Source organism: Scomber japonicus, chromosome 16 (assembly GCF_027409825.1).
Source record: "Scomber japonicus isolate fScoJap1 chromosome 16, fScoJap1.pri, whole genome shotgun sequence".
NCBI lineage: Eukaryota > Metazoa > Chordata > Actinopteri > Scombriformes > Scombridae > Scomber > Scomber japonicus.
In genome coordinates, this window is record NC_070593.1 from 8,155,545 (window position 1) to 8,173,223 (window position 17,679).

A 17,679-nucleotide genomic window follows, 5' to 3' on the forward strand; every position below is an offset into this window, starting at 1 on the left:
TTCACAATCCCCAACTCAGCAGAGCAACATGAAATGTATTTACAGGCAACAGAGCCACATACAGTCAGAGAGACAGTTACATGATAGATGAGCTGCAGACGGAAAAATGTGGACAAAAAAAACAAAACACCCAGCGCACACAATTCACTTATTCATCTGCTGTACGGCCGTTACTGGAGGAGGATCCATGATTGTGGCTATAGTGCAAAATAAACATTTAAACGTGATGACAGCAACTCATTTCTTTTGAACCTTAAAACTGCTTCACTGAATAAAGCTGTTGGTCCTTTTACACATAATAAATTCATTTCCCTCAAAGCCCCAGATTATCACGTTCATCCTTTAAGAATCACTTAGCAGACGGTGGTGTTGATTACTGGCACTGAGCCCCCGCCCCCCAAAAAAAATGCAAGGTTTTTTAAAAAAAAATGGCTGCAACACAAAAACACAAACATGGCAGCATCTCTCAGAGAGCCGTCAGCTGTGACTGAGCGTGAAGCCGTGGGCCGCTCACCATCACGTGATGTGTGAATACTATTTGTTTGCACGGTGCAGGTTCAATGGTTCATCCTGAGTGACCAAATTACACTTCAACATACTACCCAGTGATTTTAAACTGTGTGTGTTTCGCTTTAAAAAAAGTAGAAGGCTGGTTTATAGTAGAGTATTTTTCTCCTATTGTCAACAAATCCCATGAAGATATGAACTAAACTGAGCCAATTACACGTATAATCTGTATAATAGCCATAGAACTATAGATAAATTATTGTATAAAAACCTATTAAACACTGTTACGCTGAACATGGGCACTGTAGTTTAATTTGAGTTTCATCCCAGATACATCGTCTTGCTGCTGCTGTAAATACTCACTATAGATACAAATCTGCCTCTTAAAATAGTCCCCCAACAAAAAGCTCAATTTACTCCTGTTTAAGTAATGTTAGTTAACCCTCCTGTTGTCCTCGGGTCAAGGAAGGAAGGGAGGAAGAAAGGGAGGAAGAAGGAAGGAAAGGAGGGAGGGAGGAAGGAAGGAGGGAAGGAAGAAGGGAAGGGAGGAAAGGAAGAAGGGAAGGGAGGAAAGGGAGGAAGGAAAGGAAGGTAGGAGGGAGGGAGGGAGGGAGGAAAAAAGGAAGGAGGGAGGGCGGGTGGGAGGGAGGAAGGAAGGGAGGAAGGAAGGAAAGAAAGACAGAGGAAAGAAGGAAGGGTGGAAGGAAAGGAAGGAAGAAAGGAAGGAGGGAAGGAAAGAAGGAGGGAGGGGGGAAGAAAGGAAAAGAGGAAGGGAGGAAAGAAAGAAGGAAGGAAGGAAGGAAGAAAAGGAGGGAGGAAGAAAGAAAGGAAGGAAGGAAGGAAGGAATGAAGGGAGGAAGGAAGGGGGATGGAGGGAGGAAAGAAGGAACAGTCAAAAACAGACGGGGTCAATTTGACGTGGGAGGACGATACGAAGGTTAAAGATCACAGTGGTCAGCTGTTTTAGGGAATTACTGAGCCTTATGACCCATTTTTACATTTTTAAATAGGACATATTAAGCTTTATGTGTTAAGGTATTGGATATCTCTGTTATCTTCCTACAACTCTACTCTAAACAATAGATTGTAATGTTTTTTAACCTCATAAGGTGTCATAAGGTTTCCCCCATGAGCTGTGGATCAGATTTCAGCTTGAGAAGTTGACATAATCTTCCCACTACAGCTTGTTTGTGTAACCAATCAGAACAGAAAGGGTTAATTATAAAGAGAAGGCTGCATAAAAGGTCAGTATAAGTTAAATAATGAAGATCTTGGGACTGTAAATCATGTAGAGATATTTCAGTAGACCCCTGGATTAAAAATACATGCCTGGAAAAGTGCATATGTCCCTTTTAAAGATTTACTTCTTTAGTAAGAATCAACGGGCTTAAGTCGGGAAGTAAGAAAGTATTGAATATTTCATTGGATTTGTTGACAGCAAGCAACGTCAGCCTTCTCCTTTAATTTAACATATTAATGGACATAATGGGTTGATTCTCATTTTGATCATGACAAAGGAGCAACGAGAACCGAAACAGCAGCATCACTTGCAGTCGATACAAAAGGCACTCAGAAGTCCATTACGATACGATATGTCATTTTTTTACCCACGGCTCAGTCTCACACTCACAAAATGAAAATCAACCCCTCTGGTCAAATACATGTTTTGAAAACCGAGAAACTGAAAATACAGTAGGTTCCTCTCACGTCGCCCCCCTAAAACAGATACCCCATTCAGTGACGGGGGTCCAGAGAGGCCTACGAAGGACTGAACACAACACTGTCTTTCAGTTTGTAAGTGGACCCTGAAGCAGTCTGACTGGACCTCGCATACAACCTCTGTATGTATGTATGTGTGTGTGTGTGTCTGTGTGTGTGTGTGTGTGTGTGTGTCTGTGTCTGTGTGTGTGTGTGTGTGTGTGTGTGTGTGTGTGTGTGTGTGTGTGTGTATGTATGTCAGCCCAGCAGCAGGAATGTCAAGTGTACATCCGTCTCCTTCTCTTTACCATCACATAATATCTATTAAAACTAATCTCTGTGGTAAGAGAGCATCCGTTTGCATAGCAAGGGGTGTCAAGAAGCTACCATTAATCATATAATACACATGAACATGGAGAACCTTATCAGTGACACCGACACCTACTAATCAAAAAAAACAAAAACAAAAATAAAGGTTCTACTGTTTTAGAGTTTGTTCCCTCTTCACTTCTTTGGCCTTAAGCAAAGTTTTTGATCTTAAAAATAATATACAGACGATGTCGGCGTGGTTAAAAGGGCTTCCTGTGGTGTCGCATGTACAAGAATCCGAGGATGGCGGCAGCTCCCGCTAACATAGCCAGCACTCCCAGAGCAGGCGCTGAAGAATTGTGCTCCGGCTGCGAGCCTGTGGGTCCGTTCATGTGATGAGGCGACTGCAAGACACAGATATGGAAACAAAGAAAGGGAAGATTAAAACTGAACATTTACATTCAAATTCACTTGTTATATCTCTTTAAAATTGGAGAGTAGATGCACTGGACATGTTTGAACCTCCTTCAGTTTAAATAATTCTGCTAGAAAGTGATAAATTAAAAGAATATTAGTGTCTTATTATACCTCAAAAATGTCACTTGTTTGAGTTTGTGTTAGTACTCTGTGAAAATCAACCAAAACATTTCTTATTTATTTGGATTTATTAGTTATAAAACCTAAAAATGTAAAATCACCTGGTTCCACTTAAACTGTGTGTAAACAGATGGGCAAATCCTGACGTGGACACTCTGTGTTAGTCTATTCTGGGCTGGACAGACCCACCATCTGTCCCACTTTGAGCAGACCCAGGATGGTTCAGGTGTAGCTTGTGTTCAGGCGGCTGTCTGAGCCTCACCTGTTGGTGGTTGTGATGATGGTATGTGACATGTTGGCAGGTAAATTAAAGTTCAAGCGAGTTAAAAACTGCAGCAGACGTGCTGAAACATCACCAGTCGACAAGGAGATCACTGAAGTTCATATCATTTAGTTTTAATGTGTGTGTGTGTGTGTGTGTGTGTGTGTGTGTGTGTGTGTGTGTGTGTGGCTGTGATGTTACTGTCTGTGCTGCTGTTTCCACGTCGTGAACCACTGTGTGCCTACGTGTGTAATTTTTTTTTTTTTTTTAAGATTTTGTTGGCATTGACTTTATTAAGAAGTAGACAGACAGGAAACAGCATGGGGGGGAGGGGAAGGGTAACATGCAGCAAAGGACCTCCGATCGGGATTCGAACCAGGGTCGACTGCGTACATGGCATGCACTCCAACCACTTGACCACCTGCGCGCCTATGTGTGTAATTTTGACCCGATATATGAGCCTGATCGGAGCCAGTCATCAGTCTCGGTCAATCATTGGCTGATCAATCGTTGCATCTCTGAAGCTTCTTATTAACTTTTTAACTTTTAATGACATTCTCGAACAAAATGAGGACTGTGGATTTCGTCCCACATCACTTACACTGAAAGCACAGACCTCCAGTATGAACAGGAAGAATAATTACAGCGAAACAAAACACCTTTAAATGTTCATTTGACAGCTGCTTTGAGACTTGAGTTGAAAAATCATGAACTTGACCTTTAAGAAATGTATTCACTGTAAAAACATGCGACACGCCTTAGAAACTAGAGAGCTCCTTCAAGAAGTGTTTAATTTATATTTAATCTCTAAAGCACACAAAACCATTAGTAAGGCTTTAAGAGTGAAATACAAGCAACTTTTAGCATAACAAGCGTTGAACTCTAATAACCTGCTGTAAAAGATTGTGTTTGTCCCGATAAACCTAAAGAAGATACAAGTCGAGACGATTCCCACTGCTGCTCAAACACGTGTCAACTTAATGAAAGCTTAAATGTCAGCCAGCTTAAACAACAGTAGACTTATCGGACCCTTAAAGATGTTTGTTTTTTATTTTATTAAATGGGCTTTGTATTAAATATATATAGTAAAGATTTAAAGATGCGATAGTCAAGACTTTTATCAAATTCAGCAAAAACACACTGCTCAGTTTTAAAGTGTAGTAAATTTTCATCTCCTCGGTCAAATCTGTTAAATAAATATTTTCAAGCAGCTGAGAATTAAAACCAGATGTTCACTGGTATCAATTATGTGAGGAAATGTTGCTGCTGCTCAGTTAGAGTGTAACTGGATGTTGCCTTGACATTCTCTCTAACCTTTAGCAGTGTATAATTACATGACTAACTCCCCTGAAACAAAAACCCGGGAGCCACTGATATCATTGGGGAGCGGTGTGGATTCACTGCTATAGGTGTCGTCTGCCTAACAGTTGGGGCTGAAAGGGAGAAGATTCGCCACCAGGGGGCAGAAATCCAGGAAGAATCGCAGGAGGAGGTTGACGAAAGGTGAGTCCAGGAAGTCAAGGTAAGTATTAAACTTCAAGGAAAAAGAAGAACACAGATGCTATTTCAGACAACCAACAAAAGCCTTTTATCTAGCGTGGTTATTGTTTAGGCTATTGTCTGTTAGATACATTGATCGTGAGATGAGGTGCAGCAGTATTTGGGTAGACGCTCCCAGGCTTTAGTTGTTAAAACAGAGTGGAAACAATTAGAGAGTTTAAAAAAACACTGCATTAGAGAACCAGACCAAAGTATTTAGTCAGACCAAACCTTCAGTTCACTGTGGAGGCGAGAAAAGGGGGGGGGGGGGGCGGGGGGGAGTATAATTTCTGGTAAAGTGTGTCCTTGATAGAAAGTGAAGGGCTCAGGGTGGTTAGCAGCCGTGCATTTAGAAATCCCCGGACTAGACGGAGACTGTCTGGTAACACGAGACTAGAATCTGGGAGGCTAAACTATTTCCGTGAGAAAGTCTCGGCTGTTCCTGAGAATTTCAGATCGATGAAACATTCAGTCTCAGTGTGGTTTTGGACAGATTTATCACTTATATTAGGAACGACAACAACTTATCAATACATCTACTGATAAAACTCTAACATGTGAATACCAGGAGGTCGTCTCCTACCTTTTTCTGAACACGGAGCAGCACGTCTTCCCCCGCTGTCCTGAAGAACTCCACTGCAGATCGATGTGTCTGATTCTCCAGCTTCACTCCGTTGATCTACACAAGCAGCAAGTATTACAATCCTGAATTCATTCATAATATATATATATATATATAATAATCAGTGTGTTATTTCCCTGCAGGATGGTGCAGACATATCGTCGTCACTTTTAATTAAAAACACTGAAACATCAATATGTGAGTGTGAGTAGTCGGCCTATTCTGTGAGACAATGACAATATGAACTATAAGGAGCTTTAAAAAGTCCAGCCAGCTTCTCTGCATGTGTTTCAGGCTAAAAATTAAAATTCAGGGAAAAACTGAACATATTTAAGTTATTGACTGTTGCTTGTGACAAAACAAGGAAACATTTGAGGTTGTGCCTCAAGCCTTGAGAAAAAAATAATCATGTTTTCTCACTATTTTTTGACATTTTAAAGACCAAATGACGAATCAATTAATTGATAATGAAAGTAATCTTTAGTTGCAACCTTACGACAAATATCATGGAGACACGATTCCTTTATAATTTGGTTGTTGCTAGATTGATATAAATACAAGACATTATTTTTAGCTCGTGGTTAAATCAGTGGGTAAATCATGTAGTACCATAGAAGAAGAAGTGATATTTGGTGGTGTGATTGTGTAAAAGTAGAAGTGTTTAAACAGTGCGGAGGTGAAAGACATTAAATCAACATCCTCGTCTACCACATTCATTCATATATGAGCCATTAAAGACATTAATTACCTCCAGGATCTTGTCCCCCTCTTCAAGTCTTCCATCCAGTCCCGCTGCTCCATCTTCTTTTATTTTGGACACATATATGCCGCTGTCGTTCACCACGTACTGCTGGTCCACACCACCAACTATGTTGAAGCCCAAGCCTAAAAAACAAATAAACAAAAAAAGATACTGGCATGAGATATGGAATATATTCTTATACATCATATTCTTTATTATTATTTCCCTTTTCATCAAACTGTAAATACTAAAACCAATGCAGTCCACATAATCAAAACACCAGGCAACAAACAAACAACTAAACAAGCAAAAACAAGCAAACAAACTGCATTATATATTTCACTGCATTACACCGTTCAGACGCTGTTCTTTGAATAAAATCCGTGGTGATCATGGTGTGAAGTAATTTAAAGCTGAGGTGAGTGCTGGGGGACTTTTGTTTCCCCCTTCTGGTCACGAGAGTAAATTCAAAACCACTGTTGACGCACTGACGTCACAGGCTCCACCGTAGCTTAGCTTTAGTAAAACGGTGGGTAAAATATTTTGAGTATCACAAAATCAGTGTAAAATAACTCGTTTCATGATCAGACTCCGATACATTCGGCCTGAAAACATTTGGAAAGTCTAGAAAAGCTGCGGAATGAAATGATTTCTGCTCTCGGCCCAATCATACAGCATGCAGAGTGTGACTTCATCCGGCCGTTATGGGAACGTCATGTCCGACAATACATTAAAAATTCATACAGATATTTAGCTGATGGTGACTGACTAGCTTTATCTGAATTCTGTAAACTTGTTTGGCTGCTTAAATGGAGCGGATGTTAATTTATATGTAAAGATATCTGCACTGCAGGTTTAACTAGTTTAACACTAATACCGTTAACACTTTTTCCATCGGGTCAACAAACACTGGCATCTTGCCTGATGTCACTCACACATACATGAGCTCTTATATTTGTACATCCACATGTAAATATTTACTCATTATAGGGAGGACACGTTCACACTCCACTTCACATACATAGTATACGCTCGTATGTCTTAAACTCTTGTCTGTTACTATTGCTTTTAATATTTTAGATATTTATTTTTTCCTTCCTGCAGTTTTGAGGAGCTGAAAGATTTGGACTCTATAATATTTGAAAACTAAGATGTAACAATAAATAACTGAAGATAGGGAAAAGAAAATAGGATTTAAGGAAATTAGGTGAATATCCAGGTTATAAAACACAAAATACTGTTTTATTTTTGCAAAATAAGTAGTGGTAATAAGTATTCTTATTTCTTATTTATCAAAGTTGTGATTTGACATTGAATTTTTAAATTTTTAATAAAAAAATTAGCAAATGTTTAACTGAATTTCAGCATCTAGCATTCATTTTGTGAAGTTATACATTGATTTTAAAATAAAGGAAAAGGTGAGTAGTATGCAGAGTAGTTGTGGAGTAAAATTCAACAATAGAGATTATCGTGATAAAACCGTAATATTTTTTCCTATGATACTAAATTATGTTGGAATATCCTAGTAATAAATGCCAACACAAAATACTGTTTTATTTTTTCAAGATAAGTAGTTATGATAAGTGTTATGATAAGTAGAGCTCAACCAGTAATGGATTTTTGGGGCTGATGCCAATACTAATATTAGGGAGTCAAAAAAAAGATTCTGATATCGATATATTGGCAGATAATGTCACGTGTACATAAACACACACATTTGTTGGTTATCAAACACATAATGGAGGATGTGATATTTAAGTGATTTACAATAAACGTTATTGTATAAAAATATCAATGGACCGAAACAGCCCACTTCATGGGGGATTTAATAATTATAATGAGTAATAAAAATGAAAAATATATCGTCAAATATCGGACCACATATTCACTGATACCGATATACCTGTGGTAGCTAGTCGATATCGGCAGCTAACCTTTATATCGGTCGGGCTTTAATGATAAGTATCCTTATTTCTAATTTATCTTAGTTGATTTGGAATAGACTTTTAATTTATAATAAAAAAAACAAATACTTAATTGAATATTAGCAGCTAACATTCATTTTATGAAGATATACATTGATTTTAAAAAAAGTGAAAGGTGGCTAGTTTGCAGAGTAGTTTGGGAGTATAATTCAACAATAAATAAGTGAAGCTGGAGGGAAAAGTAGGATTTGTTTGACTACTATAACTATAGCTTGAACATTAAATATACAAGTTATAAAAACAAAATCTAAGAAGTTGTTATCATAAGTATTCTTATTTTTAATGTATCTAAGTTGTGACCTGGCATTGAAAAACTAAGATTTAATTGAATTTCAGCATCTAGCATTCATTTTAAGAAGTGAAACATTGACCTGTTTAAAAGTAAAAGGTGGCTATTTTCAGGGTAATTTTGGAGTAAAATTCAACAATAAATAAGTGAAGTAGGATATTTTTAACTACTATAACTGACACAACACAAAAAGCTGTTTTATTTTTGCAAGAATGTGTAATTTAACATAAACCAACAAAGATTTAAATGGATTTCAGCATCTAGTATTAATTTTATGAAGTGAAACATTCATTTATTTATTTACTTATTTAAGTGAAAGGTGGCTAGGTTGCAGAGTAGCTCTCTCTCTCTCTCTCTCTCTCTCTCTCTGGAGTAAAATTCAATAGATAAAAAAGGTCATTGTTTACCAGCTGCTGATTCAATCCTGCCATTTATCTCAATGGATCAAAGTGCAAGAGGAGCCTTTCCAACACTATATTACTGCAGCTCAGAGGTGCAAATCAAGACAGAAAACACACCAGCCAGCCCACCAAATGTTACATAACACAGAAACCCAAGCGTAAACCAGCCAGTCGTCTCTGTCCACATGAAGCTGAATAAAAAAATCAGCAGTGCATAAAACTGTCTGACAGGCCGAGCAACTCATGTTACTTCTTACAGATTTAAACGCAGCATTAAAGTGCATAATTCACACTTTTAATCATTATTTGAAGGTTATAAGTCCACCGCCGTCTAGCACAACCCTACTCTGTTTATACTACACGACAGAGCAAGCTAAAGACGAGGTTTTGAATCACTTTTGCAAATTAGCCTTTAGCTTCACTAGCGCTTATCTCTGCTGCTGCGTAGCCGGCTAGCTCGCCTCTTTCCCGGCTAAGCCTCCGCCGAGCCTCCCGCTGCTCTTACCTGCTGGTCCTCGCTTCAGCTTGATGTCCACCACGTTGGGCGAGGAGTGCACAGAGCCATTCATGATTATTTTATAATGTCAAGACGATTAAGTGTTCAGGAGAAGGAAAAGGAGAAGGAGGATGAGATGGTGGAGGGGGAGAGAAACTATTTATCTGAAGGTGAACTCATTGAAGAGTTTCGATTTGCTTCCTTTCGGGCTCAGACGGACGGAGGGTTGTGGTTGTGCTGCCCCCTGATGGAAGGACACGGAACTGCAGGCTGACCTTTGAATTACACCATCTTTGAATTAGTGGAGCAACAAAAACCTACAAAATATTAAACTACAAAATAATGTGTTTTAAACGGTGGTGCAACAGAAGTATACAGTAGTATGAAATTAAAATACTCAGTTAGTTTAGGTAAATACATTTAAGTAAGCACTAAGTGTAAGTGGATTGATATGGAAACCCCAATGCAATCAAAAAATATGCAAGTCATAATGAGAAACTATCTGAAATAGTTACTTAGTTTGTCAAAATAATGAGAAACTCTCTCAAATAATGACTTAGTTTCTAAAAATGATGAGAAACTATCTCAAAATAATGAGATACTAGCTCAAAATGATGACTTAATAACTCAAAATAATGACTTTATGACTTATTAGTATCTCATTATTTTGAGTTACTAAGTCATAATTTTGAGAAAGTTTGTCATTTTATTGACTTGCAAGATCTTTCATCACATTGGCAGAAATGGGCTTCCATACATTGAGAAATGTTTATGGCTATTACTTTATTGCAGGAGTAATGACATAAGGGAGATCTTGGACATGTATTATTAGATAAGCCTCTTACTGCTCCATAAATGTTTCTATGAACTGGCCATGAATATATATATATATATTATATTTTCATCTGAGGTCCTGTCACCTGAGCATTTCTGTTCTCAAAATGGATTCATCCCACATCTGTGCAATTGACTCTATAAGAGTACAACAGAAGAAATCAATGATTTATGTTTTATTACTAGTGCTGGCTATTATTCATAAAAGTATGATACCAGTACCAATCCAAGTATCCTTAAAGTGATACTGATAGCAACTGAGTTCTTCATTTGATACCCATCGTTTGACTAGAAGCATTAAATTGCATAACATGCCGCCACCCCTCCACATCTAAAAGATTAGATTTTTACACAAATTTGAAAGTCTTTTAGTATTTATTAATCTGAGAAGGCTTGCGTCAATTGGCTGTGAGCAAGTTCATACAAATAGCCATATTTTCTAGCTCTGGGTGCAAAAGTATCGATTGCAGGTATTTCAATGGTATTTGGTATTTATTTATTTCAGTTGATACCTTAACCGAGTACCGATAACCAGCCCTATTCATTACTGTGATATTCACTGGAAAACCCTGATAATGTGACTGCTGACAGGAACAGGGGAAGTCGTTTATTAAGTGTTCAGACAGGTAGCTCATAAGAAGTGCACAGTACTCTCAATCAACCAGACATCATCAGTCATTCGTTGTTTGTTGCCTCTTTATTTATAAGCACATACTCTGAAAATACTGTATCACTGTTATCTTTGGCAACAAATCAAGAGACCCCATACCTCCTGCTTCCAACTATTCACTTTAATTTGAGCCTCTCTCTTTTTCTTTACTATTAGATTTGACTTCAACATGAAATCATATTTAGTAAGACACCGTGCGACCCTCCAGCCTGAGAGCACAGCAGGATTAATACTGAAGAAAGGAGAAGGTCTATGTCAGTATATAAATACATTTTAAGAAACTTCGTCATTCGTCTACAGGCTAGTGAATCCTTTAAGTGCCGTCCAGAACTGGAATAAGATGACGGAGAGGAGACTAAGTTGATTATCAGCATCACACTCTCATGCATTATAAAGGCTTATCAAGGTTTTGATTGAACTATAATTAACAATCACGTACTGTAAACAAAATACAGCATACGAGTGGAAAATATATGAAATGTTTGGGACATATCATACTTTTCCACTTCCTCAACAATCATAATAAGTATAAATTTGTATCTATTTGTAACATCTACATGTTTCAGATGTCCTTTTACCTCATTCACTACGTAGATACTGTTATGTCACAAAATATAATGGACTGTAAGTGGTTATAAAATGAGACATCATCCAGCAGAAAAAAAAAGAAAAGGATTATATTGTGCCGACCTGGGTTAATGTGCCATCTGTTCTGTGATAAGTAAAGAAGTGCCAGGTGGGCAAAGGCTGCACTTTCCTGACTACTGCGCTTTGCAAATTCCATCAAATGCATCAAAGTATTTGAAATGATTTCAAATACAGCTGTAAAGTTTGACCCAGGTCTCCCGTGCAGCATCTGGTTTAGTAGCTCTTGAAAATTCAGATCATGCTCGGCGCTGCGCTGTAGAGGTCGATGTCTCCGCACACTCGCACCAGGTTAACTTCCTCCAGCCCGCCCACTCTGTGCTCGTACTCCAGCAGGTGGGTGCCATCCACCGCCACTTTGAACATGTCGTCCTCCACCAGGATCTTCAGCTGCAGGGAGAACAACGAGGATGTGAAAGGGTTAACCATCACTGTGGTTCTGATATGAATGTGACACAGATTTGATATTTTAAACACTACTGCAATACTGCAGTCTTACTGTAGGGTGACAAGTAAACCTGTAGCTGACCTCCTGACCCCCTACGAGCCTGGATGCAACCTGAGGTCCTCTGGTCAGGGTCAGTCAATTCTCAGGTCAAAACTAAAGACTGAACGGTAGCAGGGCCTTTTCTGCCAGAGGAGGTCAGGTAAGTGAACACGCCGTCTTCTACTGAGTCACTTTTAAACACTCACTATTTTAGGCTTCAGACCGGCTTTTTATTGATTGCTTTATTATCTTTCACTGTAGGTTATCATTTCATTACAATATTTTATTCATTATAAGCTTTTTATTGCCTTTTTTCATTTTTATGGAAAGCACTTACTGACTTCTGTTTTGAAAAGAGCTTTATAAACTTATTCTACTTATTATTAGTTATTATTATTATTGTAGTACTGTAAATACAGACAACAACAAGCCTGCTGAGATATGAATTCTGCTCTAAACAGGGAGTATATTTTAATGACTGAAGATCATAAATATCATCCTGCATGTTGAATCTTCACTGCAAAAATAATATTTGACAATTGAAAATTTTCAGTGGTATTAAAATGCAACATTTACTGTTCATGACGGAGGACTCTGTGATGCAGCACTGACGTCAGTTTAAACTACAGCTGTGGACCCACGACCCATGTGTGAGGTGAGGTCTCAGTATTTACCCATGACTCACATTTTATCTCCCATATAAAAGATAAAAGTTGAGTTACACCCGTTTTCAATATCTTGTGTGACACTTTGAACGTGTGAGCACACCCTCACCCCTCCTTCAATGGCCAACAAAGAAAGTAGAACTCACCTTAAAGCTGACTGACAGCTTCTAAGGCTGCGTTCACATTTCATGCGGAAGTGAACCAAATCAGATTTTTTTTGTGTCTCCGATCTGACTTCTTCATCAAAGTGTACATTTTTTCTTATCAGATCTGGGACACTTTCATATTTGGTGTCATGTTTGCTGTCAGACTGGAATGAATGTCACTTCCCTGCACATATTTCATTTGTGTCGTGTCGGCTCGTAACAGACAAGTAAAAACAAACATGTTGCCTTCTTGTTCTCATTTTCATCTTCATCATCTCTATTTTCTGCCGACTCCCACAATAATCCTGGACATGGACGCATGCTATGTCACACATTCACAAGTGTCACCCATGTGTATTATTTGACAGTTGTTAATCTTGGGCACTCTGGCTCCCATTTCAATTAAATCTACACGTGTGGCCATCTAGGACCTCAGCTGTGTTCATACCGGAGCCGGATAAACGTCACTTACAAACATGAATGTGAACCATCAATACACAAAGATTAGATCTGACTGAAATTGAACATTAAGATGTGTGATGTGAATGGAGCCCAAGTTTCACTAGTTTGATCTTAAAAGCCCTGCACCGTCACACACAGGTGATTTTACTTATTCTGGCTGATTAGGTTCAAGTTGGGCGGAGGTAAGCTAGAAATTACAAAACATCAACAAAGTCCATGTCCTAATAAGGATGATGAAGGTATCCCAAATCCCTGATCACCTTTGTTACATGTCATTCCCTTCACTCCAACTTTCAAACAAAAAAGGCTAAGATGATAAAAACTAATGATAATAATAATAATAATAAGATGAAGAAGAAAGATGTTGGTCAAGTGTAGTCTGTACTCCACACACTCCTAAAAAGTCACAATAACATCTGTGTGGAGAGCTCATCGGTGTTGTAGGAATAGAAATGCTTAATTAAATATAAAATATGGACTTCCTTTTCTCTTCCAGTCTTTGCTGCAGCTCAGTAACTACGACACATTACCTCAAAACGTTGGCCCTGAACGAATGGGAAGCCTCCTTCCCGTTCCTCTGGCCCCCAACAGCCTCCCAGGTTGGAGTTTCTAACAATAGTTTGCTCATGAAATCGAGGATTGAAGTGAAAGACGACATCTTGACCTCTCATGAAATCGACATTGAACCTGCAAGGAAGAGAGAAAAGGATGAGCGCTGAAGCTATAACAACTAGGAATAAAGTATTAATGTGTCTTTAAAGTGTATGTTCTCCTTTCACTGACAACTGACAACCGCATATTTATCACCAGTGAACAAATGTGGAGGCATACGATGGATGCAGGGTTACTAAGAAGGTGTGTTTTTAGCATCACTATCTATAGGATTAGAAACTTAACACTGTTGGTACTTTACCTGTCTCCACCAGGAACAGGCTCCCCAACGATTGTGATTAAAAGTCGAGGCATGATTCCAGCATGTAGTGGGAGATCATACGGCACCATCTGAAAGAAATATGTACATTTTAGACCCTGAGAACACATTTAATGTGCTCTATTTTGAATGGAGTTTCTCTTTTATGTGTAGTTTTTATAATGTGTTGTATTTATCAAGAGAAATAAAAGAAAATGCAAATAGTTTTTACCCTGTTAATAATTTGTCCAGGGCAGAAGCAGAAATATACATATAATCACTAAAATAACCACACAGCTAATAAGGACGTCATTTATAGTTAAACATTACTTAAAACTTTGACCATGCCCACATTCCTGCTCCTGAGTCATCATCTCTTTAGTTTCGTTTAGTTCGATGCACCCACACAGCGATCACACAGATGACACAAAAACTTCAAATTTAAAAGTAAATCTGGAGATTTTCACATTTTTAAAAAAGAATTACAAGGAAACAACAGTAAAAATTGATTTCAGAGCAAAATGGAGACAGAAAAAGACCTTTTAATAACAAACATTTACAAAAGTGACAAGCCATTGTTAGAATAGTGATGAATATACAAATTGTAATCAAACTGTAATTTTAGCAGATAATAGAGAAGTGTCTTATTAATACAGTAAACACATTTGTCTTGTTATAAGTGTACATTATATCATATTGCACTTAAATTAAACATTACATTGTGCAGGCAGATGTAAAAACAAACCCTGACGGTACACTGTGTTATATGGCACTAATCAAACCATGTTGAATCTGGAAGTGACGTCCTTGTCCGACTGAAAAGTTGAGTTCATTGCTTTCAATTATATGGTGGATAATATCTGGGCTGAAAGACAAGAATACATTTTTGATAACTGCATTTTGATTTTATTTGATGTTTTTTCTTCTTCTGTTTTATGTTTTGCTTTGCACCCCAGCAGAGCCCAAGATAACAAAGCTCCAGATGTAGCCCTCAGTGCCTTCAATCACTTACAATGTGAGCGGTGGCGGAGGCCAAAATCCACGAGTCTCCTTCTGTGTAAAATGTTTTTAAAAGTTTATCTGAAGCTAATATGAAGCTTTAGCTGCCCACACTATTGAGGTCAAGTAGATATCTTTTTAGTGCCAATGCCCCTCTTTGTGATTATACTTCATCTACAGTTCAACAGGGAAACACTGTCTGAAATTTGACACTAAAAGACTGTAAATGTGGCAGATATCCACCTGATAAGACTAACTCAGACAGCTGAAGCCTCATATTACCTTCAGGTTAACTTTTAGCACAAAATCACTGTGTGGATTTTGTCCCCCATTATTTACATTGAAAGTGCATTTGAAGAAGTGTGAGACCAGTATGAACAGGAGAAGAATGAATGCAGCGAAGAAAACCTCTTACAGTGTTCATGTGAGCACCTCACTGTTGTTTTAAGGCAGACTTGAAAAATTGTGAACCTGTCCTTTAAAGCCACAACCAAATGATTAATAACATTTAGCTGGTAACTGCTAATAATTTCCACCATATTCACAAAGACTGCCACACCAGGAGAGATGCTCCACTGCCCACCAGAGTAAAACCACATCTGCCAAGAAATGCAGCAAGCAAGCAACAGAAAGTTATTTTTAAACAGTTCTCGTACTCACCAGCATGCCTCCTGGAGCTGCGCCACCATACGGACCCATTGGCCCAGGACCAGGACCGAAGGGGCCAGGGGCTGGAGGGAAGCCGCCGCCTGCGTGTGGTCCCCATGATCCAGGGGGTATTGGGGGGAAGCCACCAGAAGGGAATGCAGGGAAAGAACCGGGGCCAGCTGGAGGGGGGAAAGCGCCTGGACCACCTGGTCCGTACATCCCATTGCCTCCTCCTGGCTGACCACCTGGGAAAGGCACATTTGGATAATGCCCAGGTGGAGCTCCAGGGCCAGAGGGAAATGGTCCAGATGGGTAAGGAGCAGGACCTCCGGGCAGCTGTCCTGGAGAACCTTCAGATGGGTACTGCCCAGGAAACTGCCCAGGAGCTCCGGGGCTGGAAGGGAACTGCCCTGGAGCCCCTGGTGCAGGTGGATATTGTCCAGGAATCCCAGGGCCAGCAGGAAACCCACCAGGTGCTGATGGAGGTCCTGGATATTGCCCTGGTGCTCCAGGACCTGAGGGGAATGGGAACTGCCCGGGTGCCCCTGGGCCAGAAGATCCCCCAGCGTAATCACTCGGGGCGGAGGGCTGGGTGGGAGCTCCGGGGGCTGAACCGGGCCATCCTGGGTTCACAGCGGGTGGAGGATTCCCAGCTGGGGCCGATGGGTTGGTGTTTCCCATTTTCTTAGCCTGGCTCGGCGTGTCATCTCCTAAAGCATCTGCGAGCTGAAGAAGGAGGGAAATGGAAAGTTACACTGAATAAAAAACACAAAACACTGGCATCTGGTAACAAAATAGACTGACTTATAATGTTTACTCACCGAGAAATCTGCCATGATCTAAGACAAAACAAGAGGACACAACTTTCATTAGTTTATTAGGTTGTTACAACAGCACATTATTGCAAGCTGTCACACACACACTGAGGCTCTGAGTAATGGCAGAGTAAATGTTTCCATCCTCGCCTGGTGAGCAACAAAACCCATTTGGGAACACCAGAAATAGCTTCACCAAACAGTAACATCATTATTACAAGTTATACAGACACCACGCCGGCTTTAGCTCCATATTAATGCGGATATAGTTATTTCCTTAGTCAAATGATGTTACACAGTTTGCTACAGAGCTAGCTGATAGCAGCTAACTGTTAGTTTGCGTTCAGATGGTTAGCTCGCCTGTTTACTTGAGCTCCACGGTGTCTAAACACAGTTAAAAAAAAAGATGATATTTTATTGTACCTCGCCAGATGGTGGAGTCCTCTCAAATGATAGCGGGTAACAGCGATGTGGATTTATCCAGCTGTGGAAGCCAGATAACTCAGCTAGTTTAGCCTGTAGAGGACTACAAGCTAGCGTTAGAGATCATCTGCTCCCAAGAACTACAAACTGTGGAGAGGAAGCGTGAACACGCCTCGGTCATGACGTAATAGAAGGGCGTGTGTGCATTCTGGAACACAACACAACACACACACACACGACACACGACACACAACACACACAAATTCATACACACGCAATACACACGTACACACACACACACACGACACACACAGGACACACAACACACACAAATACATACACACGCAAAACACACGCACATACAACACACACGTACACGCACACACACACGTACACGCACGACACACACACACATAATTGAACTCTATTAAAATCACTTAAGCTGGTAAATAATTTAAACATCAATAGATGAAACCTCTAATAAATATATATGAACCCTAACCTTTAAAAAAAAAGTTTCTTATTTAT

At 39.4% G+C, this 17,679-nt stretch overlaps 2 protein-coding genes across 3 annotated transcripts; both read right to left on the bottom strand.

The window, feature by feature from the left end:
- Positions 1-1,627: 1,627 nt before the first annotated feature.
- Positions 1,628-9,723, bottom strand: synj2bp (synaptojanin 2 binding protein). The gene is made up of 4 exons (XM_053335313.1): positions 9,457-9,723; positions 6,283-6,419; positions 5,496-5,591; positions 1,628-2,918 (listed from the first exon to the last, which is right to left on the bottom strand). The coding sequence occupies exons 1-4, from the start codon at positions 9,518-9,520 to the stop codon at positions 2,775-2,777; spliced, it is 441 nt and encodes a 146-aa protein (XP_053191288.1). The 5' UTR covers positions 9,521-9,723; the 3' UTR covers positions 1,628-2,774.
- A 1,236-nt stretch (positions 9,724-10,959) lies between these two features.
- lgals3a (lectin, galactoside binding soluble 3a) lies at positions 10,960-17,289 on the bottom strand. 2 transcript variants are annotated; one of them, XM_053335302.1, is made up of 6 exons: positions 17,152-17,289; positions 16,735-16,752; positions 15,926-16,639; positions 14,270-14,358; positions 13,887-14,043; positions 10,960-11,986 (listed from the first exon to the last, which is right to left on the bottom strand). In XM_053335302.1, the coding sequence occupies exons 2-6, from the start codon at positions 16,747-16,749 to the stop codon at positions 11,831-11,833; spliced, it is 1,131 nt and encodes a 376-aa protein (XP_053191277.1). In that variant the 5' UTR covers positions 16,750-16,752; positions 17,152-17,289; the 3' UTR covers positions 10,960-11,830. The 2 variants fall into 2 exon arrangements, with proteins under 2 accessions (XP_053191277.1, XP_053191278.1); XM_053335303.1 differs by lacking the exons at positions 10,960-11,986; positions 13,887-14,043; positions 14,270-14,358 and adding an exon at positions 14,789-15,131.
- Positions 17,290-17,679: the final 390 nt, after the last annotated feature.

Bases quoted from the DNA above. Each gene is read 5' to 3' on its own strand.
- synj2bp (XM_053335313.1), bottom strand. From the start codon at position 9,520: ATGAATGGCTCTGTGCACTCCTCGCCCAACGTGGTGGACATCAAGCTG. The intron at 6,420-9,456 runs GTAAGAGCAGCG...TTTGTTTTTTAG, and splicing joins GCTGAAGCGAGGACCAGCAG to GCTTGGGCTTCAACATAGTT. The intron at 2,919-5,495 runs GTAGGAGACGAC...TGTGTCTTGCAG, and splicing joins TGCTCCGTGTTCAGAAAAAG to TCGCCTCATCACATGAACGG.
- lgals3a (XM_053335302.1), bottom strand. The intron at 14,044-14,269 runs GTAAAGTACCAA...TCTTCCTTGCAG, and splicing joins CCTGTTCCTGGTGGAGACAG to GTTCAATGTCGATTTCATGA. The intron at 11,987-13,886 runs GTAATGTGTCGT...TTCTCCCTGCAG, and splicing joins TTCAGGGCCAACGTTTTGAG to CTGAAGATCCTGGTGGAGGA.